The sequence below is a fragment of the Mesoplodon bidens genome, assembly GCF_964165515.1.
Source record: "Mesoplodon bidens genome assembly, chromosome: 4".
NCBI classification, from domain to species: Eukaryota; Metazoa; Chordata; class Mammalia; order Artiodactyla; family Ziphiidae; genus Mesoplodon; species Mesoplodon bidens.
This window is the reverse complement of record NC_138160.1, coordinates 36540250-36565957: the sequence shown is the minus strand read 5'-3', so window position 1 is coordinate 36565957 and position 25708 is coordinate 36540250. Positions and strand designations below refer to the sequence as shown.

General features: G+C 38.1%; 1 protein-coding gene across 7 annotated transcripts in view; it reads right to left on the bottom strand.

Annotated features, from left to right (window-relative positions):
- Window positions 1-21917: 21917 nt before the first annotated feature.
- The window catches only part of GHR (growth hormone receptor), a 283050-nt gene continuing 279259 nt past the window's right edge, over window positions 21918-25708 (bottom strand). For all 7 annotated transcript variants that reach the window (XM_081231817.1, XM_081231816.1, XM_081231813.1 and 4 more), the window contains one exon: window positions 21918-24952. In XM_081231817.1, coding sequence (XP_081087943.1) covers window positions 23975-24952 — 978 coding nt within the window. In that variant the 3' untranslated portion in view covers window positions 21918-23974. The remainder of the gene's footprint in view (window positions 24953-25708) is intronic.

Here is a 25708-nt window from a genome sequence, read left to right as displayed (position 1 = left end):
CTGCTGCTTTCAGATGAAATTCTCTATATATGTCAGTTAAGTCCATTTGGTCTAAAGTGTCATTTAAAGCCAGCGTTTCTTTATTGATTTTTTTGTCTGAATGATTTGTCCATTGATTTAAGTGGGGTGTTAAAGTCCCCCACTATTATTGTGTTATTGTATATTTCCCCTTTATGTCTGTTAATATTTGCTTTATGTTTTTAGGTGCTCCTATGTTGGGTGCATATATATTTACAATTATTATATCTTCTTCTTGGGTTGATCCCTTCATCATTATATAATATCCTCCTTTGTCTCTTGTAACAGTCTTTACTTTAAAGCCTATTTTGTCTGATATAAGTATTGCTACCCCAGCTTTCTTTTCATTTCCATTTGCGTGGAATATCTTTCCCCATCATCTCACTTTCAGTCTGTGTTTATCTTTAGTTCTGAAGTAAGTCTCTTGTAGGCAGCATATATATGGGTCTTGTTTTTGTATCCATTCAGCCACTCTGTGTCTTTTGATTGGAGCATTAACTCCATTTATATTGAAGGTATTTATTGTATGTATGTTTTTATCGCTAGTTTATTAAGGGATTGTTTTTATAGGTCTTTTTTCCCTTTCTTCTTTTGTTCTCTTGTGATTTTGTTGACTATCTTTAGTGTTATGTTTAGATACCTTTTTCTTTTTGTGTCAATATATATTACAGATTTTTGGTTTGTGGTTACCATGGGGTTTTTATATAGCAATGTATATACGTGATTTTTTAAAGTTGCTGATCTCTTAATTTCCAATGCATTAAAAAAACCCTGCATTTGTATTGTCCTCCCCTCATGATTACTGTTTTTGATATCACATTTTACATTTAATTGTTTTGTGTATCCTTTAACTTCTTATTGTGTATATAGATGATTTTACTACTTTTTTCTTTTAACCTTCCACTGGTTTTGTGCATGGATAATTTCCTGCCTGTTACTGTATGTTTACCTTTACCAGTGAGCTTTTTCATTTTGTAATTTTCTTGTTTTTAGTTTTGTCCTTTTCTTTTTTGCCTAGAGAAGTTTCTTTAACACTTGTTGTAAAGCTGGTTTGGTGGTGTGGAACTCTTTTAGCTTTTGCTTGTTTGTAAAATTTTTGATTGGCATCATCAAATCTGGAGAGCCTTGCTGGGTAGAATATTCTTGGTAGTATGTTGTTCCCTTTCATCACTCCCTTCTGTGCCCCTCCCTTCTGTCCTGCAGCGTTTCTGTCGAAAAGTCAGCTCATAGCCTTTTGGGAGTTCCCTTGTATGTTGTTTGTTGCTTTTCCCTTGCTGCTTTTAATATTCTCTCTGTGTAATTAAAATGACAAAATTAATTTGTCTTCATCTGTTTCTCTCTGGGTTAATCCTGCATGGGACTCTCTGCACTTCCTGGACTTGGGTGACTGTTTCCTTTCCCAGGTTAGGGAAGTTTTCAGCTATTATGTCTTCAAATAAGTTATCAGCATCTTTTTCTCTTCTCCTTCTGGGACCCCTATAATGTGAATATTAGTGTGCTGGCTGTTGTCCCAGAGGTCTCTTAAACTGTCTTCATTTCTTTTCATTCTTTTTTCTTTTTTTGTTCAACATTAGTGATTTCCATTACTGTCTTCCAGCTGATCCACTCCTTTGTATCATATAGTTTACTGTTCATTTCTTCTAGTGTATTTTTATTTCAATTATTGTATTCTTCATTTGGTTGTTCTTTATATTTTCTAACTCTTTGTTAAAAACTAACTTCTCACTCTGTGCATCCATTCTTCTCCGAGTCCTTTGATCATCTTTACGATCACTGTCCTGAACTCCTCCTAGGGTGGATTGCCTATCTCCACTTCACTTAGTTCTTCTGGGGTTTTATCTTGTTCCTTTGTTTGGAATATGTTCCTTTGTTTGGAACATGTTTCTCTGTTCCCTCATTTTGCCTAAGTTGCTGTTTTTATTTTTATGTATCTGGTAGGTTGGTTATATTTCCCTACCTTGGAGAAGCGGTCTTTTGTAGGAGATATACTATGCAACCAAGTAGCATATTACCTGCTCATAACCCAAACTATAGGCTCTAGAGGCTTACTCTATGAGGGCTTCAGGGGTCTTTCTCTTGTGGTGGGCTTACTATATGGGATTCTGGTAAGGTTGGTTGGCCCCTCGTCAGGTTGTTTGCCAGGCCCTACCTTGTCCAGAGGCTGCCAGCCACTGGTTGGTGGGACCAGGTCATGAAGAAGCTGACTATGGAACCCCAGGGGGCCCCAGGTCTTATGCTGGCTCACTGCTGGGCTGAGTCAGAGTCTAGAAGACTCAGGGTGTTCCCTACCCACTGGTGGGTGAAGCCAAGTTCTGGGGTTAGAACCAGGTCCTGGAGTCTGGTTGCAAAACCCAGGGACCCCAGAGCTGGTGTTGGATTGCTAGTGGGGCAGGGTAGTTTCTGACACAGTTGGGTCTGGGGTTCAGGGTGTCCGGAAGCTTGTTGGCCTGCTAGTGGGCAGGGCCAGGGCCCAGCTAGTCTCAGGACAGAATCTGGCCTGCTGATAGGCAGGCTGGGTCCACAGGCTGTAGGATTCTGGGTTTCTTGAGTATTATGTCTGCCCCCTGGTGGGTGAGCTTGGTCCAGAGGCTAGAACAGTCTCCCTTAAGGGCAGGACTTGGGCCCAGGGTATTCTTGGACTGGTGCCTGCTCACTGGTGGGTGGAGCTGTATCCTGGGCCCTCTGGTGGGTGGCAGGGTCATGTCTAGAGGTGGCTGTGTGCTCAGGGGATCTTAAGGCAGCCAGTCCCTGATGAGTGGGGCTGTGAACCCACTCATTAGTTGCTTGGCCTCAGACATCCCAGCACTGACACCTACAGGCTGTTGGGTGGGACCATGTCTTTGTGCTAATGAGGTAGAGGAGGATTCCACAATGGTGCTTGCTCGTATCATTGTCCATGTGATAGAAGGAGCTCCCAACAACTGCTGCTTACAGCATCTACATTCTGAGGTTGAGCTGCAGGTGCCTCTTGCTTCTCCTGCAGACTCTCCATGATCAGCAGGTAGGTCCAACCCAGTTCTTTCCATTTTTTGATTTTTTTTTGATGTTTAGTTGTATGAGCTGTTTGTATAGTTTGGATGTTAACCCTTGTTGGTTGCATCATTTGCAAATATTTTCTGCCATTCTGTAGGTTGTCTTTTCATTTTGTTGTTTGTTTCCTTTGCTGTGCAAATGCTTTTTTTTTTTTTTTTTTCAGTACACGGGCCTCCCACTGCCGTGGCCTCTCCCGTTGTGGAGCACAGGCTCCGGATGCGCAGGCTCAGCGGCCATGGCCCACGAGCCCAGCCGCTCTGCGGCATGTGGGATCCTCCCGGACCGGGGCCCGAACCCCTGTCCCCTGCACCAGCAGGCGGACTCTCAACCACTGCGCCACCAGGGAAGCCCCCTATGCAAATGCTTTTAAGTTTGATTAGATCCCATTTGCTTATTTTTTCTTTTCTTTTGCTACATTTATGTCCAGGAATGTTTTACCTCTGTTCTCTTCTACAGTTTTATGGTGTTATGTCTTATATTTAGGTCTTCAAAGCATTTTGAGTTTATTTTTGTATATGGTGTGCGGGAATGTTCAGATTTTGTTGATTTACATGTAGTTGTTCAGATTTCCCAATAGCACTTGTTGAAGAGACTGTCTTTTCTCCCTTGTATGTTTTTGTCTCCTTTGTCATAGATTAATTGACCATAGGTGCATGAGTTTATTTCTGTACCATTGATCTATATGTCTGTTTTTGTGTCAGTACCATGCTGTTTTGATTACTGTAGCTTTGTAGTATAGTCTGAAGTCTGGAAGGGTTATGCCTCCAACTTTGTTCTTTATCCTCAGGATTTCTTTGGCAATACTGGGTCTTTTGTGGTTCCATATAAATTTTAGGATTATTTGTTCTAATTTTTTTTGGAAAATATCATGGGTATTTTGATAGGGTTATCACATCTGTAGATTGCTTTGAGTAGTATGGCCATTTTAACAAAATTCTTCCAATCCAAGAGCATGGGATATCTTTCATTTCTTTGAATCATCTTCAATTTCCTTTATCAATGTTTTATAGTTTTCAGTGTATAGATTTTTCATTTCCTTGGTTAAGTTTATTACTAGGTTTTTTTTTTTTGACGCAACTTTAAGTGGGATTTTTTTAAACTTTCTTATATTTTTTTGCTGTAAAGAAGTGCAACAGATTTCTGTATATTAATCTTGTATCCTGCTATCTTGCTGAATTTATTTATTCTAACAGTTTTTGTGTGCAGACTTTACAGTTCTCTATATCAGGTATCATAGTATCTGCAAATAGTGACAGTTTAACTTCTTCCAATTTGTATACCTTTTTTTTTTCTTGTCTTACTGCTGTGGCTAGGAATTCCAATACTATGTTGAATAGAAGTGGTGAGAGTGAGTATCCTTGTTTCATTCCTGAATTTATCAGGAGGGCTTTCAACTTTTCATCACTGAGTATTATGTTGGCTGTGGGTTTATTATAGATGGCTTTTGTTATGTTGAGATATGTTCCCTCTATGCCCACTTTTGTGAGCATTTTTTATCATGAATGAATGTTGAATTTTGTCAAATGCCTTTTCTGTGTCTATTGAAATGATCATGTGGCTTTACTTTTTGTTAATGTGCATCATATTGATTTGCATATATTGAACCTTCCTTGCAACCCTGTAATCAATCCAGCTTGATCATGGTGTATGCTCTTTTTTATGTATTGTCAGATTTGATTTGCTAAATTTTGTTAAGGATTTTTCTTCTATGTTCATCAAAGATAGTGGCCTGTAATTTTCTTTTATTGTAGTGTCTTTGTCTGGTTTTTGTATAAGTGTGATGGTGGCTTCATAGAATGTCTTTGGGAGTGTCCCCACCTCTTCAATTTTTGGAACGGTTTGAGCAGGATACCTATAAGTTCTTTGCATGTTTGGTAGAATTCTGCAGTGAAGCTGTCTGGTCCTGGACTTTTGTTTTAAGGAAGCTTTTTAAAATTACAGATTCTGTTTCACTTCTAGTGATCAGTCTGTTCAAATTATCTGTTTCTTCTTCACGCTGTTTTGGCAGGCTCTGTTTCTTGTCCATTTCTTCTAAGTTGTCCAACTTGTTGGAACATAACTTCATAGTATTCTCTTATGAATTTTTTGTATGTATGTAGTATCAGTTATTGTTGTTTCTCCTCTTTCATTTCTTATTTTGTTTGTTTGGGTCCTCTTGCTTTTCTTCTTGGTGAGCCTGGCTAGAGGTTTGTTAAGTTTTGTTTCTTTTTAAAAAAACAGCTCTTAGTTTTACTGATCTCTTCTATTATTTTTTTTTCATCTCTATCTCCTCTCTGATCTTTATTTCCTTTCTTCTGCTGACTTTGGGTTTTTTTTTTCAAATTCTTTTTGGCAGTAGGTTAGGTTTTTTGAGATCTTTCTTCTTTCTTGAGGAAGGCCCATATCATTGTGAACTTCCCTCTTAACTGCTTTTGCTGTATCCCATAGATTTTGTAGGTTGTGTTTTCGTTTTTGTTTGCCTTGATTTTTTCTGAATCCTTCTTTTGTTTCTTCATTGACCCATTGTAATTTTTTTTGTATATATATATATTTTTTGTGGTACGCGGGCCTCTCACTGTTGTGGCCTCTCCTGTTGCAGAGCACAGGCTCCGATCGCACAGGCTCAGCGGCCATGGCTCACGGGCCTAGCTTCTCCATGGCATGTGGGATCCTCCTGGACCAGGGCACAAACCCGTGTCCCCTGCATCAGCAGGCAGACTCTCAACCACTGTACCACCAGGGAATCCCGACCCATTGGTTTTTTAGTAGCATGTTGTTTCATCTCCATGTGTTCATTATTTTCCCATTTTCCTTTCTGTGATTGATTTCTAATTTCATACTGTTGTGGTCAGAAAAGTTGCTTTAAATAATTTCTGTCTTAAATTTGCTGTGGCTTGTTTTGTGACCTGGTATGTGGTCTCTTCTTGAGAAAGTTCCATGCATACTTGATAAGAATGTGTATTCTGTTGTTTTGGTTGTACTGTAGTGTAGGCATCAAGTTCAAATTGTCTATTGTGTCATTTAAGATCTCTGTTGCCTTATTGATTTTCTGGATGATCTGTCCATTGATATCAGTGGGGTGTTAAAGTTTCCTACTATTATTATATTATTGTCCATTTCTCCCTTTATGTCTGTTAGTATTTGTTTTATGTATTTAGGTGCTCCTATATTGGGTGCATATATGTTAGCGAGTGTAATATCTTCTTCTTGTATTGATCCCTTTATTATTATATAATGCCCTTCTTTGTCCTTCTTTATAGTGTTTGTTTTAAAGTCTTTTTGTCTGATATGAGTATTGCTACACCCACTTTCTTGTTGTTTCCATTTTCATGAAATATTTTTCCATCTCCTCACTTTCAGTCTGTGTGTCTTTCTCCCTGAAGTTCAGTCTCTTCTAGGCACCATATTGTAGGTCCTTGTTTTTTTAATCCAATCTGCCACTCTCTGTCTTTTGATTGGAGCATCTAGTCCATTGACATTTAAAATAATTATTGATAATTATGTAGTTATTGCCATTTTAAACTTTGTTTTCCAGTTGTTTTTGTAGTTCTTCTTTGTTCATTTCTTCTTTGTGTTTTTCCCTTTGTGGTTTGAAAGTTTTCTTTTATAGTTGGATTTTCTTTTGTAGTATGCTTGAGTTCCTTTCTTTTTGGCTTTTCTGAATCTATTGTATGTTTTTGATTTGTGGGTACCACGGAGTTCAAGTGTGTTGACCCATACTATGTCTACTTACTTTAAACTTATAGTCATACAAGTTCAAACACAGTCTAAAAGATCTACATTTTTATACTCCTCTCTCCCACATCTCGTGATTTTGATGTCCTATTTTACATCTTCATGCTTATCATTTTACTGTTAATTGTAGTCATCATTTTTATAAAATATTTTTGTTTTTTTATTCTATTGCTATATACTGGTTTATTTAAGTGATTTTCAATCCTTTTTTATATTTGCCTTTCCTATTGTGATTTTCCTTTTCCTATAGATTCTTGCTTCTTTTTTTATTTAGAGAAGATACTTCAATATTTCTTTTAGGGTAGCTTTAATTTTGCTGAATTCTTTTGGTTTTTGCTTGTCTGAGAAATTCTTTATCTCTCCTTCTATTCTAAATGATAATCTTGCTGGGTAGACTCTCCTAGGCTGCAGATTTTTCCCTTTCAGGGCTTTGAGTATATCATGTCACTCCTTTCTGGCCTATAAAGTTCCTGCAGAGAAATCAGCTGATAGCCTTATGGGATTCCCCTTGTAACTGACTCTCTGTTTTTCTCTTGCTGCCTTTAGAATCCTCTTTAACTTTTGCCATTTTAACTATATGTCTTGATGTTGGTCTGTTTGGGTTCAACTTGTTTGGGACCCTCTGTGCTTCATGTACCTGGATATCTGTTTCTTTGTTTAGGTTTGGGAAGTTTTCAGCCATAATTTCTTCAAATACATTTTAGATTCCCTTCTCTCTCTTCTCTCCTTTGGGAACCCCTATCATGCATAGGTTGGCATGCTTTATGTTAACCTATATATCTCATATGTTGCTTTCATTTTGTTTTTTCATTTGTATTTCTGTCTGCTGTTCTATTTAGGTGATTTCCATTATTCTGTCTTCCAGATCACTTTTTTGTTCTTCTGTGTCATTTAGTCTGCTATTCATTGTTTCTAGATTGATTTTTATTTTGGCAATTGAATTGTCTATTTTTGATTGGTTCACCTTTATATTTTCTAGTTCCTTGTTACAGTAATCTGCATTTCTGGTGATAATCTTTCTTAATTCCTTTAGCATTTCTATTACCTCCTTTTTTGAACTCAGGAACTAGTAGGGCGGTGAGGTCTGTTTCATTCTTTCAGATGATTTCTCTTGTCCTTTTAATTGGGAGTAGTTCCTCTGCCTTTTCAGGTTACTTAACTTTCTGTGATTCTATGGATTTAGGAGAAGCCGTTACTTCCTGTGGCCTTAAAGGGGTGTTTTTATGTGGTAGCATCCTTATGTAGATTGCATGCATTCAATGTTTTTGGTGTGAGGGCTGGTTTTGGTATGGATGACAGCCACATCGTTCCTCAGAGTGTGCTGGCCATTATCCCTTTGATTGGTGTTGGTGGATTTAAAGCCTATGCAGGATGTGAGGCAAGGTTTTCTCTTTGCATTGTGTCTGTCCCTGACCTGTCAGGAATGGGGTCTGCTCTCCAGCTGTTGGAGTAGAAACCTTGAGGGTCAGGTTTGATCAGGCTCCATTGCCATTGAGTGCATGCCCAGCCCCAGTAGAGGTGGTTGCTGAAGGACGTGTGGACTATGTGTTCACAGAGGACCTAGGCACTGCCTAGGTAGGCATCCATGGTTCTGCCCAGCAACAGCCCAAGTTGGTATCCCTTTCTCTGTTGTGTTTGTCCTAGATCTAGTGCAAGCCTGTGGTGTATCTCAGTTTCTTTATCCCACATTTTCTTTATCCATTCATCCATCAATGGACACCTGGGTTGTTTTCATATCTTGGTTATAGTGAATAATGTTGCAATGAATATGAGAGTGCACATATCTCTTTGTGATCCTGTTTTTAATTCCAGAAGTGGCACTACTGGATCACATGGCAGTTCTATTAATTTTTCTAGCTCCTTTCTGGAGTTGGAGTTCTTGTGTTTGCATCCTGACTCTAATATTAATTTTGTGACTTTTGTCATGGTTAATGAACTATATTTCTTAGTTTCCACATCACTAAGCTGGGAATAATAGAATTTATGTCATCGGATTGTTGTGAGGATAAAATAAGTTCATGTATGTAAAGTGTTTAGAAAAGTGTCTGGCATATAAATGCTTAATAAATTCTAGAAATTCTATCTATCCTTTTTGAAAAGTGTTGTCCATTAGATGGAGTTATCAGGTTATATAAACTCAGTGGTGTGCTGGAGCTGGTTTCAACTGTCTCATGAGAGCTGATTGCGCAATATTTCTGACTTTGTGTTCAGTGATGAAGCACTGATGGCTTAAAATCTGTTATATTGGGAATCTTTACACCACAGAAATTTGCAAATAATACAAATCTGGACTTTCTCCTCCCCCCGCCCCCCATCTCCCCGAACTGGTAGTTAAGCAGTGGTGTGCTAGTAAATGATTATCAGAAAAAGAAACTTTTATCTCTAGCAGGTGATTCTTTGGATTCATGGACACTATAAAACATTTTTCAATTTCTTCACACTGAATAAGATCAGAAGCTTTTGCCCTATCAAGGAATGTTACATCCTACACTGTTTTTAGAATACTGGACTAGTCAGAAGGTCTATGCTTTTGTCCTGGCTCCAACATTTATTAATTAACTTTGGGAAAAACTCTTAGATTTTCTGAGCCGTGGTTTTCTTGCCTCTAAAGTGTTAAAATAATGTCTGAGTTGCTAACAGATTTATGTTTAAATGGAATAATACACATGAAAGTACTTCATAAAATTAAAACACTATGCAAATTATTTTTATCATATTGTATCATCTAAAGGAAAGCTAATAATAGAAATCTTTCTACTTTGAACTTTTGGAAAATCTGCTGGGAAAGCCAAAGTGCATTACAATTTCCTGACAAATTATTTCATCCTTAACAGAAAATGCTGGTAACATCTCTTAATGTGAAAAATCTATTATGCTTGAAGTTCCATCTGGGTGATTTTTAATTTTTTTTAACTCAGAAGATAAAAGTAAGGAGTGAATTATTTTTGTTCAAGTAATAATATACACATCATTCTGTAGCTTCCCAGTAAAATATGCTCTTCATGAAGAGCGATATAAGCATTACTCAGTGTTGTAACACTCAGATTTCACAATAAACTAAATGTACTGAGACTGAGAATTTGTTACTGTTGGTAAGTTCCATGTGTTAATCCTCGTCAGCTAGTCTTCCAGCTGAAGGGGGGAAATTCAGTCTTCTTTTTCAGCAAGGAGATAGAAAGTCAATGCCACAGAGAAGACAATGAATGCTCTAAGATCTCCAAGACCTTAGAAAAATGTCATTTCATATGGGAAAAAAGGTAACGTACCTGAGTTGAGAAGGATCTTTGGTTATTTTAATCATGAAGCTGCAGCCTTTTATTTCTTAGGAAGTTTTATTGATAAGTTTTATGGCCTCAAAGATGCATCATTCAGATTCACATTTACCTGAAATCTATTATAACTTTATTTTGTGCTAGGCTTGCTAGTTACTCTTCTTAGAGCAGCTTTCCCCAAGTGTTAATAGACCCAATGATGGGTACTCCTTTACCATTGTATTTTCCATTGTTGAATAAATTGGAAAATGTGTTAAATTTAAATAGATTTCTTTAACAGTAGAAACTTTAAAATGTCAATTTGTACTCTGGCTTTCCCAGAGGGAAATGTAGTATGAAGTGTTTTCCAAATTGACTACAGAATCATTCATTTAAGAACATTTCAGGAAACAGGTATGCCCCAGAATACATGTTGGCAAACCCATCCTAGGCAGGTTGTTAGGTGAGCTAAAAACTAGAGTGTGATAAACACCATTAGAAGTGGTTCAGAGGAGGGAATGATCACTCAAGGCTGGAGGAGATCAAGGGGGATGCATGAAGGAAGTGTTTGAGCTGGGCCACGAAGGATGAGGGAAAGTTCCACAGGCAGAGTTGGTAGATGGGAGATTTTCAGGTGGAGGAAGAGGCAGGGACAAAAACATAGAGGTGGGAAAGCACAAGCTCTATTCAAAGAGTGGCAAATGTCTCTTGATACCTCCACAAGAGGATATTAAGTTCAAGTAAACATTCCCCAGAAGACTACAGACCACACTTGGTCCCAGTCTACTGATGAGACTGTAAGACAGGGCAGTATCAGGTTTTCTGTTTTACAGTCATAGTTGTAGCAACAGTCCATGTAGCAGAATACACAACCATTGACATAGCTGTCCAGTATTTTCTTTCCTCTCCTCTGTCAAGTGACAGCTCAAGTGCAAGGGCAGGGGACTCATATTGGGCAGGTAAAGGAGTTCCCCCAGGCTCGGAAGCTCTATGTTCCACTGGAGCCAATAGCTCTTATTACAACTCCACAGGCATAGCTTTTAGTGTCCCCATATGGGATGTACTCAGAGTCACCACGCTCAAGTCCAAAGCATGGTTTATCTCTGGGCATCTAGAGTTTGTCCTTACCCAGATGCAATTTACCAGTCAGGTCGTTTTAACCATGAGCAATTTTACTTGTGTAACATAGTTGACATAATATTCTTTGATTTCCAAGGGAACAGAGCTTAACCAAAGGTCAAATTCTTATTCAGAAGCTGTGCCCTTTACACACAGCCCTTAAATATTAAGCTAGCAAAGAGATTGGGCAAATGATGTATTATCTTGGATTCCAACTAGAGTTTGGATTCAAGTAACTTCTACCTTTTCCCATTTCTTACCCTAAACAGGGAAAATGCAAAGACATTTAGTATTTTGTTATAAAACTCTGTAAATATGAAAATATTATAACACTAGATTTCAGCATTAGTATGTTTTGATAGAACCATTAAGAATTTAAAATACAGGAACACATGTGTAGCCATCTTGATTAATCTTTCAGAAGATTAACATGACATTAACCTTCTGAAATAGAAAGGATCGTGCTCTTCCGATACATAGAAGTAAGAGTCCTGCCTTTCCCTTCACGCCTGATCCTTGAAGTGTCCAATATGAACGATAAGCCTGTCATCTCATAAGGCTGAGTCTTGTGTATGTAAAAAATATCTGGTGCTTCAAATGTGACCTTTTGTTTTGTAAATGTTAAGGCAGTATATGTTCCAGTATCTTAGGGACAAATGAGACATGATTTTCCAAACCATATTTCTAAACAAGGAAGTAGGAAAACCTAAGGCTTCACTCATGGTTCTTTTAGATAATGGCTGCTCAAAGAGCAGAAGGCAGCAGGTGGAGAAATTTTGTTTTTTAATTTTTATTTTATATTGGAATATAGTTGATTTACAATGTGTTAGTTTCAGGTGTACAGCAAAGTGATTCAGTTGTACATATACATATATATATATATATTATTCTGCAAATTCTTTTCCCTTTTAGGATATTACAGAATATTGAGCAGAGTTCCCTGTGCTACACAGTATGTTCTTGTTGGTTATCAATTTTAAATATAATAGTGTGTATATATCAATCCCGAACTCCCAATTTATCCCTCCCTCCCCACCTTTCCCCTTTGGTAACCATAAGTTTGTTTTCTATGTCTGTGAATCTGTTTCTATTTTGTAAATAAGTTCATTTTTATCTATTTTTTAAAGATTCTGCATATAAATGATATCATATGATATTTGTCTTTCTCTGTCTGACTTACTTCACTGAGTATGATAATCTCTAGGCCCATCCATGTTGCTGCAAATGGCATTATTTCATTTTTTTATGGCCTAGTAATATTCCATTGTATATATGTACCACATCTTCTTTACTCATCTGTCGATGGACATTTAGGTTGCTTCCATGTCTTGGCTATTGTAAATAGTGCTGCAATGAACACTGAGGTGCATGCATCCCTTTGAACCATGGTTTTCTCCAGATATATGCTCAATAATGGGATTTCTGGATCATATGGTAGCTCTATTTTTAAATTTTTAAGGAACCTCCATACTGTTCTCCATAGTGGCTGTACCAATTTACATTCCCACCAACAGTGTAGGAGGGTTCCCTTTTCTCCACACCCTCTCCAGCATTTATTGTTTGTAGATTTTTTGATGATGGCCATTCTGACTGGTGTGAGGTGATACCTCATTGTAGTTTTGATTTGCATTTCTCTAATAATTAGTGATGTTGAGAATCTTTTCATATACCTCTTGGCCTTCTGTATGTCTTCTTTGGAGAAATGTCTATTTAGGTCTTCTACCCATTTTTTGATTGGGCTCTTTGTTTTTTGTTTTGATATTGAGCCGCATGAGCTGTTTGTACATTTTGGAGATTAATCCCTTGTCAGTTGCATCATTTGCAAATATTTTCTCCCATTCCATGGGTTGTCCTTTCATTTTGTTTATAGTTTCCTTTGCTGTGCAAAAGATTTTGAGTTTAATTAGGTCCCATTTGTTTATTTTTGTTTTTATTTCCATTACTGTAGGAGACAGATTGAAAAAGATATTGTTGCGATTTATGTCAAAGAGTGCTCTGCCTGTGTTTTCCTCTAAGGGTTTTGTAGTATCCAGGCTTACATTTAGGTCTTTAATCAATTTTGAGTTTATTTTATGTGTATTAGAGAATGTTCTAATTTCATTCTTTTACATGTAGCTGTCCAGTTTTCCCCACACCATTTATTGAAGAGACTGTCTTTTTTCCATTGTATAGTCTTGCCTCTTTTTTGTAGATTAATAGGCCATAGGTGTGTGGGTTTATTTCTGGTCTTTCTATCCTGTTCTATTGATCTAGATTTCTGTTTTTGTGCCAGTACCATACTGTTTTGATGACTGTAGCTTTGTAATATAGCGTGAACTCGGGAAGCTTGTTTCCTCCAGCTGCATTTTTCTTTCTCAAGATTGCTTTTGCTATTCGGGGTCTTTTGTGTCTCCGTACAAATTTTATGATTTTTTTGTTCTAGTTCTGTGAAAATGCCATTGGTAATTTGCTAGGGGTTGCATTGAATCTGTAGATTGGGTAATATAGTCATTTTCACAGTATTGATTCTTCCAATCCAAGAACATGGTATATCTTTCCATCTGTGTGCATCATCTTCAATTTCTTTCATCAGCGTCTTTTTTTGTGGTATATTTGTCTGGTTTTGGTATCAGGGTGATTGTTGCCTCATAGAATGAGTTTGGGAGGGTTCTTTCCTCTGCAAATTTTTGGAAAGGTTTCAGAAGGAGAGGTGTTTACTCTTCTCTAAATGTTTAGTAGAGTTCAACTGTGAAGCCATCTTGTCCTTGACTTTTGTTTGCTGGGAGTTTTGAAATCACTGATTCAATTTCAATACTGGTAATTGTTCATATTTTCTATTTCTTCCTGGTTCACTATTGAGAGATTATAAGAATTTGTTCATTTCTTCTACGTTGTACATTTTATTGGCATATATTTGCTTGTAGTAGTCTCTTATGATCCTTTGTATTTCAGTAGTGTCCACTGTAACTTCTCCTTTTTCATTTCTAATTTTACTGATTTGAGCCCTCTCCCTTTTTTCCTTGATGAGTCTGGCTAAAGGTTCATCAATTTTGTTTACTTTTTCAAAGAACCAGTTTTTGGTTTCATTGATCTTTGCTATTCTTTTCTTTGTCTCTATTTCATTTCATTTTTTTTTGAAATGGGGTATAGTTGTTTTACAATATTGTGTTAGTTTCTACTGTACAGAGAAGTGGAGTTCCCTGTGCTATACATCAGGTTCTCATTAGTTAACTATTTTATACATATTAGTGTATATATGTTAGTCCCAATCTCCCAATTTATCACCCCCACTTTCCTCCCTTAGTGTCCATACATTTTTTCTCTACATTTGTGTCTCTATTTCTGTCTTGCAAACTGGTTCATCTGTAGCACTTTTCTAGATTCCACAAGTATGCGTTAATATATGATATTTGTTTTTCCTCTTTCTGACTTGCTCTGTATGACAGTCTCTAGGTCCATCCACATCTCTACAAATGACCCAGTTTCGTTCTTTTTTATGGGTGAGTAATATTCCATTGTATATATGTACCACATCTTCTTTATGCATTCATTCTATGACCTGGCTATTGTAAATACTGTTGAAATGACATTGGGGTGCATGTGTCACTTTTTTTTTTTTAGTATCTTTATTGGAGTATAATTGCTTTCCAATGTTGTGTTAGTTTCTGCTGTATAACGAAGTGAATCAGCTATATGCATATGTATATCCCCATATCCCCTCCCTCTTGCGTCTCCCTCCTACACTCCTTATCCCACCCCTCTAGGTGGTCGCAAAGCACTGAGCTGATCTCCCTGTGCTATGCAGTTGCTTCCCACTGGCTATCTATTTTACATATGGTAGTGTATGTATGTCAATGTTACTCTCTCACTTGGTCCCAGCTTACACTTATCCCTCCTTGTGTCCTCAAGTCCATTCTCTATGTCTGTGTCTTTATTCCTGTCCTGCCCATAGGTTCTTCAGAACCATTTAAAAAATTTTTAGATTCCATAAATATGTGTTAGCATACAGTATTTGTTTTTCTCTTTCTGACTTACTTCATCCTGTATGACACACTCTAGATCCATCCACTTCACTACAAATAACTCATTTTCGTTTCTCTTTATGGCTGAGTAATATTCTATTGTATATATGTGCCACATCTTCTTTATCCATTCATCTGTCGATGGACACTTAGGCTGCTTCCATGTCCTGGCTATTCTAAATCGTGCTGCAATGAACCTTGTGGAACATGATCTTTTTGAATTATGGTTTTCTCAGGGTATATGCCCAGTAGTGGGATTGCTGGGTCATATGGTAGTTCTATTTGTAGTTTTTTAAAGAACCTCCATACTGTTCTCCATAGTGGCTGTATCAATTTACATTCCCACCAGCAGTGTATGAGGGTTCCCTTTTCTCCACACCCTCTCCAGCATTTACTGTTTGTATATTTTTTGATGATGGCCATTCTGACTGATGTGAGGTGACAACTTCATTGTGGTTTTGATTTGCATTTCTCTAACGATTAGTGATGTTGAGAATCTTTTCCTGTATTTGTTGGCAATCTGTATGTCTTCTTTGTATTAATGTGTATTTAGGTCTTCCACCCATGTTTTGATTGGGTTTTTGTTTTTTAATATTGAGCTGCATGAGCTGTTTGTATATTTTGCAGATTAATCCTTTGTCTATTGCTTTGTTTGTAAATATTTTCTCCCATTCTGAGGGCTGGCTTTATGTCTTCATTACAGTTTACTTTGCTGTGCAAAAGCGATTAACTTTCATTAGGTCTTGTTTGTTTATTTTATTTTATTTTTTTGCAGTACACGGGCCTCTCACTGTTGTGGCCTCTCCCGTTGTGGAGCACAGGGTCTGGACGTGCAGGCTCAGCAGCCATGGCTCACGGGCCCAGCCACTCCATGGCATGTGGGTTCTTCCCAGACCGGGGCACAAACCCACATCCCCTGCATTGGCAGGCAGACTCTCAACTTCTGCGCCACCAGGGAAGCCCCTTGTTTATTTTTGTTTTGATTTCCATTACTCTAGGAGGTGGGTCAAATAAGATCATGCTGTGATTTATGTCCAAGAGTGTTCTTCCTACGTTTTCCTCTAAGAGTTTTACAGTGTCTGGTGTTACATTTAGGTCATTAATCCATTTTGAGTTTATTTTTGTGTATGGGGTTAGGGAGTGTTCTAACTTCATTCTTTTAAATGTAGCTGTCCAGTTTTCTGAGCACCACTTATTGAAGACACTGTCTTTTCTCCATTGTATGTTCTTGCCTCCTTTGTCATAAATTAGGTGACCATATCTGCATGGGTTTATCTCTGAGCTTTCTATCCTGTTCCATTGATCTATATTTCTGTTTTTGTTCCCATTCTGTACTGTCTTGATTACTGTAGCTTTGCAGTATAATCTTAAGTGAGGGCGTCTGATTCCTCCAGCTCTGTTTTTTTTTCCCCCTCAAGATTGCTTTGGCTATTTGGCATCTTTTGTGTCTCCATACAGATTTTAAGATTTTTTTGTTCTAGTTCTGTGGAAAATGCCATTGGTAATTTGATAGGGATTGCATTGAATTTGTAGGTTGCTTTGGGTAGTATAGTCATTTTCACAGTTTGATTCTTCCAACCCAAGAACATGGTATATCTTTCCATCTGTGTGCATCATCTTCAATTTCTTTCATCAGCATCTTATAGTTTTCTGCATACAGGTCTTTTGCCTCCTTAGGTAGTTTTATCCCTAGGTATTTTTTTCTTTTTGTTGCAATGGTAAATGGGAGTGTTTCCTTAATTTCTCTTTCAGATTTTTCATCATTAGTGTATAGGAATGCAAGAGATTTCTCTGCATTAATTTTGTATCCTGCAACTTTACCGAATTCATTGATTAGGTCTAGCAGTTTTCAGGTGGCATCTTTAGGATTTTCTATGTATAGTATCGTGTCATCTGCAAACAGTGATAGCTTTACTTCTTCTTTTCCAATTTGTATTCCTTTTATTTCTTTTTCTTCTCTGACTGCTGTGGCTATGACTTCCAAAACTATGTTGAATAATAGTGGTGAGCATGGACATCATTGTCTTGTTCCTGATTTTAGCAGAAATGCTTTCAGTTTTTCACTATTGAGAATGATGTTTGCTATGGGTTTGTCATATATGGCCTTTATTATGTCGAGGTAGGTTCCCACTCTGACCATTTCTGGAGAGTCTTTATCATAAATAGGTGTTGAATTTTGTCAAAAGCTTTTTCTTCATCTGTTGAGATTATCATATGGTTTTTATTCTTCAATTTGTTAATATGGAGTGTCACATTGATTGATTTGCATATATTGAATTCTTGCATCTTGGGATAAATCCTACTTGATCATGTTGTATGATCCTTTTTATGTGTTGTTGGATTCTGTTTGCTCGTGTTTTGTTGAGGATTTTTGAATCTATATTCATCAGTGATATTGGTCAGTAATTCTCTTTTTTTGTGACATCTTTGTCTGGCTTTGGTATCAGGGTGATTGTGGCCTTGTAGAATGAGTTTGGGTGTGTTCCTCCTTCTGAAATTTTTTGGAGGAGTTTGAGGAGAATGGGTGTTAGCTCTTCTCTATATGTTTGATAGAATTCACCTGTGAAGCCATCTGGTCCTAGACTTTTGTTTGTTGGAAGATTTTTAATCACAGTTTCAATTTCATTACTTGTGATTGGTCTGTTCACATTTTCTATTTCTTCCTGGTTCAGTCTTGGAAGGTTATACCTTTCTAAGAGTTTGTCCATTTCTTTCAGGTTGTCCATTTTATTGGCATAGAGTTGCTTGTAGTAGTCTCTTATGATGCTTTGTATTTCTGCAGTGTCTGTTGTAACTTCTTTTTCATTTCTAATTTTATTGATTTGAGTCTTCTCCCTCTGAGTCTGGCTAATGGTTTATCAATTTTGTTTATCTTCTCAAAGAACCAGATTTTAGTTTTATTGATGTTTGCTATTGTTTTTCATTTATTTCTTCTGTGATCTTTATGATTTCTTTCCTTCTACTAACTTTGGGTTTTGTTTGTTTTTCTTTCTCTAGTTCCTTTAGGTGTTAGATTGTTTATTTGGGATTTTTCTTGCTTCCTGAGGTAAGATTGTATTGCTGTAAACTTCTCTCTTAGAAATGCCTTTTCTGTGTCCCATAGGTTTTAAATCATTGTGTTTTCATTTTCATTTGTCTCTAGGTATTTTTTGATTTCCTCTTTGATTTCTTTAGTGAGCCATTGGTTGTTTAGTAGCATATTGTTTAGCCTCCACGTTTGTGTGTTTTTTTTTGTTTGTTTGTTTTTTGTGGTACGCAGGCCTCTCACTGTTGTGGCCTCTCCCATTGCAGAGCACAGGCTCTGGATGTGCAGGCTCAGCGGCTGTGGCTCATGGGCCCAGCCGCTCCGCGGCATGTGGAATCTTCCCGGACTGGGGCACAAACCCATGTCCCCTGTATCGGCAGGAGGATTCTCAACCACTGTGCCACCAGGGAAGCCCATGTTTGTGTTTTTTACAGTTTTTTTTCTTGTAGTTCATTTCTAATCTCATAGTCTTGTTGTCAGAAAGAGGGTTGATATGATTTCAATTTATTTAAATTTACTAAGGCTTGTTTTGTGTCCTAGCATGTGATCAATCCTGGAGAATGTTCCATGTGTACTTGAAAAGAATGTGTATTCTGCTCCTTTTAGAGGGAATGCTCTATAAATATTAAGTCCATCTGGTCTAATGTGTTTTTAAGGCCTTTGTTTCCTTATCGATTTTATGTCTGGATGATCTATTGATGAAAGTGGGGTTTTAAAGTCCCCCACTATCATTGTGTTACTGTTGATTTCTCCTTTTATGGTTGTTAGTATTTGCCTTATATATTGAGGTGCTGCTATGTTGGGTGCACATATACTTACAATTTTTATATCTTCTTCTTGGATTGATCAATCCCTTGATCATTACGTAGTGTCCTTTGTCTCTTGCAAGAGTTTTTAAAGTATATTTTGTCTGAGATGAGTATAGCTACACCAGCTTTCTTTTGATTTCCATTTGCAATGAATACCTTTTTCCATCCCCTCTCATTGTCTGTATGTGTTCTTAGATCTGAAGTGGGTCTCTTGTAGACAGCATATATATGGGTCTTGTTTTTGTATCCATTCAGGTAGTCTGTGACTTTTGGTTGGAGCATTTAATCCATTTAAATTTACCGTAATTATTGATATCTATGTTCTTATTGCCATTTTGTTAATTGTTTTGTATTTGTCTTTGTAGGTTGTTTCCCGTCCTTTCCTCTTCTCTTCTCTTTTGTGATCTGATGGCTAAATTTACTGTTGTGTTTTTATTCCTTATTCTTTTTTTGTTTGTGTATCTAATGTAGATTTTTGGTTTGTGGTTACCATGAGGTTTTGATATAGCAGTCTACATATAAAGAAGATTGTTTTATGTTGCTGGTCTTTTAATGTCAATTGCATTTCCAATATCCTGCATTTGTACTCTCCTCTTCTCATGATTGCTGGTTTTGATATCATATTTTTTTGTGTGGATGATTTCCTACCTTTATATTTGCCTTTTCCTTTTGTAATATTCTGTGTTTAGTTGTGGTCTTTTCTTTTTCACCTAGAGGAGTTCCTTTAGCATTTGTTGCAAAGCTGGTCTGGTCTGGTGGTGCTGAATTCTCTTATCTTCTCACTTTTGTAAAGCTTTTGATTTCTCCATCAAATCTGAACAAGAGCTTTGCTGGCTAGTGTATTCTTGGTTGTAGTTTCTTCCCTTTCATCACTTTAAATATATGGTGCCACTCCTTTCTGGCCTGCAATGTTTCTTCTGAAAACTCAGCTGATAACCTTATGGAAGTTCCCTTGTATGTTAGTTGTTTCTTTTCCCTTGTTGCTCTTAGTATTTTCACTTTGTCTTTAATTTTTGTCAGTTTGTTTACTCTTGTGTCCCAGCATGTTCCTCCTTGGGTTTATCCTGCCTGGGACTCTCTGGGTTTCCTGGACTTGGGTTACACTTTCCTTTCCCATGTTAGGGAATTTTTCAGCTATTGTCTATTCAAATATTTACTCAGGTCCTTTCTATCTTCTCCTTCTGGGACTCCTATAATGTGAATGTTGGTGCATTTAAAGTTGTCTCAGAGGTCTCTTAGATTGTCCTCATTTCTCTTCATTCTTTTTTCTTTATTCTGTTCCACAGCAGTGATTTCCACCATTTTGTCTTCCAGTTCACTTATATATTCTTCTGATTTATTCTGCTATTGATTCCTTTTAGTGTATTTTTCATTTCAGTTGTTGTATTGTTCATCTATGTTTGTTCTTTAGTTCTTTTAAGTCTTTATTAAATATTTCTTCTATCTTCCTGGTCTGTGCCTTTATCTTTTTCTGAGATCTTGGTTCATCCTTACTATCATTACTCTGAATTATTTTTTGGGTAGATTGCCTGTCTCCACTGAGTTGTTCTTCTGGGATTTTATCTTGTCTCTCTCTCTGGGATATAGTCCTCTGCTCTCATTTTGTCTTTCTGAGATTGTGGTTTCCATTCCACAGGTTGCAGGGTTGTAGTTCTTCTTGCTTCTGCTGTCTGCCCCCTTGTGGATGAGGCTGGTCTAAGGGGCTTGTGCTGGTTTCCTGGTGAGAGGGACTGGTTCCAGCCCACTGGTGGGCGGAGCTGGGTCTTGTCCCTCCTGTGGGCAGGGCCGTGTTAATGGGTGTGTTTAGTGGCCAGCTGTGGGCTTTAGGAAGACTTTAGGCAGCCTGTTTGCTGATGGGTGGGGCTGTGCTCCCACCCTGTTGGTTGTTTGGTCTGAGGCATCCCAGCACTAGAACCTATGGGCTGTTGGGTGGGGCCAGGTCTTGGTGAGAAAATGGTGGCCTCCAGGAGGGCTTATGCCAATGAGTACTACCCAGAACTACCGCCACCAGTGTCTTTGTCCACACAGTGAGTCACAGCCACCCCCTCACACACCCCCACCCCCCTCCACAGGAGACCCTCCAATACCAGCAGGTAGGTCTGGCCCAGGGTCTTATGAGGTCACTCTTTTTCCCCTGTGTCCTGGTGCTCATGAGACCTTGTGTGTGCCCTCCAAGAGTGGAATTTCTGCCTCCCCCAGTTCTGTGGAAGTCTTGCAGTCAAACCCTGCTGGTCTTCAAAGCCAGGTGCTCTTGGGGCTCCTTTTCCCAATGCCAGACCCCCAGCCTGGGTAGCCTGATGTGGGACTCACAACTTTCACTCCTGTGGGAGAACCTCTGTGATAAAATTATTTTCCAGTTTGTGCGCTGCCCACCTGGTGGGTATGGGATTTGATTTTATCGTGATTGCACCCTTCTTGGAGCTGGAGCCTCCAATGGGGGAATCTCTGCTTCATGGCTTTACTGCTCTTAGGCTCCTAAACAACCTACCTAACCAGCTTCCCTCCCAGCCGTGACTTCTTATTGGCTTCCCATTATGACAAGGAGCTAGTCTGACAAACTGACTTGTTCTAATGTGTGAATGGTAGAGGGAGAGCTGTTTACCCCTCCCCTCTTTCTAGGCAACATGCTCAAGCTCTCCCCACTTCACAAACACCCCCACATGCGTCATGTATGCTTTGATGCATCCAAAATATGGCTCTAAGCGTCCAGGCAAGGCAGCAGGATATTTTTGAGCTGGGCTCGTGTTTATTCAAAAAAAAAAAAAAAGGGAAGGAGCTGTCTCCTCTGCTCTATATTTCAGCACAGAACAAAAATCTTCACACACATTGCTACTGTGTTTAAACCAACTGTGCTATGCTCCCCTTACAAGGAGAAGAACTGAGTATGCAGTCTGATTTAGGATGCTTTTCCTGTGGGTGTTTGACAATAGAAGCATACCATCACAAATCCAAGAAAATAAATTTATTAAACTTTGAAGGAAAAAAATCCACAGACATAAAGAAAGTTAAATATAAACTGCAGGACACAACTAGTCATACTAGTGAATAATGGCTTGTGTGGCCAGCAAAGTACCAAAATGACATTCGGAGACCGATTGAGGTATTTAGCTATTTTTGGCTATAGAAATGTTGTCAGCCTATTGTGAAATAGTAAGATAGTTTTCCCAACACACAGTTTTAAGTTGAATTAGGTTCTACATTGATGAAACTGTCTATGAATCTAAATTATGTAGCTCTTAGAGAAAACCGTAGCAGCAAGGTAGCAGAATATCTATTAAACATCTATTACAAAGTAACATGTTGAACTTTAAACACCCAATTCTAGCTTTTCACTGTCCTTCCTGCAAGAAAGAGGGAATTTAAAATTGCCAACCATTAAGCTTGTTTCCTAAAAAGGTATGGCAAGTACTAAAGTTAAAGCTAACTTTAAAGTTTTATTAACCTTTAAAAAATACTTAAGTGAGAAGCATTCTTGAGTGAGATGAGTCTTCTCTTTTTGAACAAACCTTTTGAGGAGCAATCCCAATGCTCCTATGAATGATGTTTAGGTTATTAAGATATTGAACAATAACTTATAATTTACTCAGGCTGCTTCTTTTTCTTCTGACTACCCGCTTTAAGGCCAATCCACTCAGAGGGGAAGTAAAAAATGATGAAACTTCTTTTATTACTTTAAATAAATCCTATAAAAGATTTGGTAAGGAAGAAACTTTCTGCTATGGGTTTAAATAAATTTTTTAGTTATCTTCGGGATTTAAAATCTTGTTTTTTCTTTTTTTTGCTACCATGAATAATTAGTATGTGTCTGGCTATAGGCTGTGAAAGAAAAACCTTTTTCTTGAACTTTTATTCCATGATCTGGTTAACTTCACTTCGACCAGCTTCAACTTACAAAATGCTTCTTGTACCTATTCCTTCCTTAGGTAAATATGAACTAAGAGACACTGTGGCCGAGGTTCTAAGGCTTGACTCTCATGATCTGAGTGCACTAAGAAGCTCCTTCCCCGTGCACTGCAGTGATTAAGCATTCTGGGTCAACAGGAACCAGCTATGATTTCTATTCTCTTAGTATGCAGTGCTCTGACATGAACCAAAACTTGGGTAAGAAAAGGCTTTTTGTTCATTTGTGTTGTGGGTTGTTTTTTTTTTTTTTTTTTTGGTTCATGATAAGTTGACCTGTGCAAACATTTTAAAGTTTTCTAAGTTAACAAATATCTGTTTACAAATTCAGATAAGATGAACACATTCCAATAATGCAGCTAACTACAATCATTTTAGAATCATTTAAAGAGTTTTAGGAGGTATAAAAAGGGCCTTGTAAAAAACTAGTTTTTCTTCAGGTGCGTTGACCAAAGCATTAAACCAGCTTTAGACTGCAGTTACTACATTCTTTAGATGGGTCGGCATGAGCTACAGTACACCGTGTATAGTGTAATAGAAAATAGCCATGCTTAAAGTGTAAATTATTAAAAATACCTTTATCCATTTTATGTCAAAATAAATGTTTTACATATCCAAACTATTTCTTGTCTTCTTACCTATAATTTTAGTTCCCAATTATTTAAAAAAATTAGCCTGTGCTATGATTTGCATTCAATCGTCCTGAACTGCAAAAGCCACCTGATTTTTCGCTTTTTCAAAAAGCATGATTAACTATAGATTAAAAAACATAGCCATTCAATGCTTAGTAGCACAAAATTAACACCCACAATAACAAGACAATCACTGCCACTAAACAGTCTTTGAGACAATTCTTTAAAATATTTACAATTCACAACAAGAATATCTATCTGATGAAGGGTTCTTCTTCTTTTTCTTTAATATCATGTTTCAACATTTCAGGAAAAGCCATTTAGAATCCGTATCCCCCATCCTCAACTCCCACCCCCTTCCAAAAAAGGTTTAAACTTTGTTTTGGTTTAAGCATTCATGCCCTAGTCAACTCTTTGCTAGAGTAAATAGGTAACTCATTAAATATGTAGCTCATGGGAAATCGAAGAAAAGCTACGGCATGATTTTGTTCAGTTGGTCTGTGCTCACGTAGCCACATGACGAGAGAAACTCTTTGTCAGGCAAGGGCAGGGCAGTTGCATTGAGTACGAGGCCCTGTGGAGATTGTACTATATGAATGGAGGTATAGTCTGGGACAGGCATCTCAGAACTTGGAACACGTTCTGCTGTCCCAGACCTCCCAGCAGTAGTGGTAAGGCTTTCCGTGGTGATATAAATGTCTTCCTGGTTAAAGCTTGGCTCTACATGTGATTCAACTTCGACATGAGGGGCCAGGGCAATGCACTTTTTAGCATCTGCCTCACAGAAGTAGGCGTTGTCCATGATGAAGTTTGCTTGGCAGGGTGAGACCACTTCTGGATGCATGTCACACTGGGAGATCCCAGCCTTATTCTTTTGGCCCGGGGAAAGGACCACACTCCCTGCTGGTGTAATGTCACTTACCTGGGCATAAAAGTCGATGTTTGCCAATGAACTTGGATTGCTGAGCTGCTGCTGCGTATGGCCAGCTTGATGAGTTGACTCAGTTCTGCCAATAAGAAGTGATCTTGGTTTGTTTTCCTCTCCTAGGATAACACTGGGCTGCTGGCTAGCAGGGGCAGCATCATTAGAAGGTGAGTTATTTAGATTCTTCTGGTCAAGGCACAAGCGATCTGCTTCCCCTTTTAACCTTTGTGGCTGAGCAACCTCTGAGGTACCATCACACATGTCACTGGCATTGAAATCAGTCTCCAGAATGTCAGGTTCATAACAGCTGGTACGTCCAGAGTCGTCATCCTTTGCCCCAAGGATATTAAGTGATTTTTCATGGTCATTGCTTAGAAGTCTGTCTGTGTCTGATCCTTCAGTCTTTTCATCGGGGTCATCAATATCTAGCTCAATAAATTCAACCCAAGAGTCGTCATTGTAGAATTCGTGTTTATAGTTGTCATGAATGGCTAAGATTGTGTTCACCTCTTCTAATTTTCCTTCCTAAGAAATAGAAAATGAAGATCTATGAAAAGAAACTCACAACAATTAAGTGATATAATAAATAACATTCAGAGTCTAATTAGTAACAAAACCATATAACAAATACATTAGTGAAGAACTTTTCTTTCTTTCTTTTTTTTTTTGCAGTACACAGGCCTCTCACTGTTGTGGCCTCTTCCATTGGGGAGCACAGGATCCGGATGCGCAGGCTCAGCGGCCATGACTCACTGGCCTGGCCGCTCCGTGGCATGTGGGATCTTCCAGGACCGGGGCACGAACCCATGTCCCCTGCATCAGCAGGCGGACTCTCAACCACTGCGCCACCAGGGAAGCCCTCTTTCTTTCTTTTTAAAAATTCTTTTCTATTATGGTTCATCACAGAATACAAAACATAGTTCTCCATGCTCTAGAGCAGGATGTTGTTGTTTATCCATTCCATATATAATAGCTTGTATCTGCTAACCTCAACCACCCACTCCATCCCTCCCCTAACCCCCTCCCCCTCGGCAACCACAAGTCTGTTCTCTATGTCTGTGAGTCTGTTTTTGTTTCATACGTAGATAGGTTCATTTGTGTCATATTTTAGATTCCACATATAAGTGATATCGTATGGTATTTGTCTTTCTCTTTGACTTCACTTAGTATGATAATCTCTAGTTGCATCCATGTTGCTGCAAATGGCATTATTTCATTCTTTTTTATGGCTGAGTAGTATCCATTGTATATATGTACCACATCTTTTTTATCCATTCATCT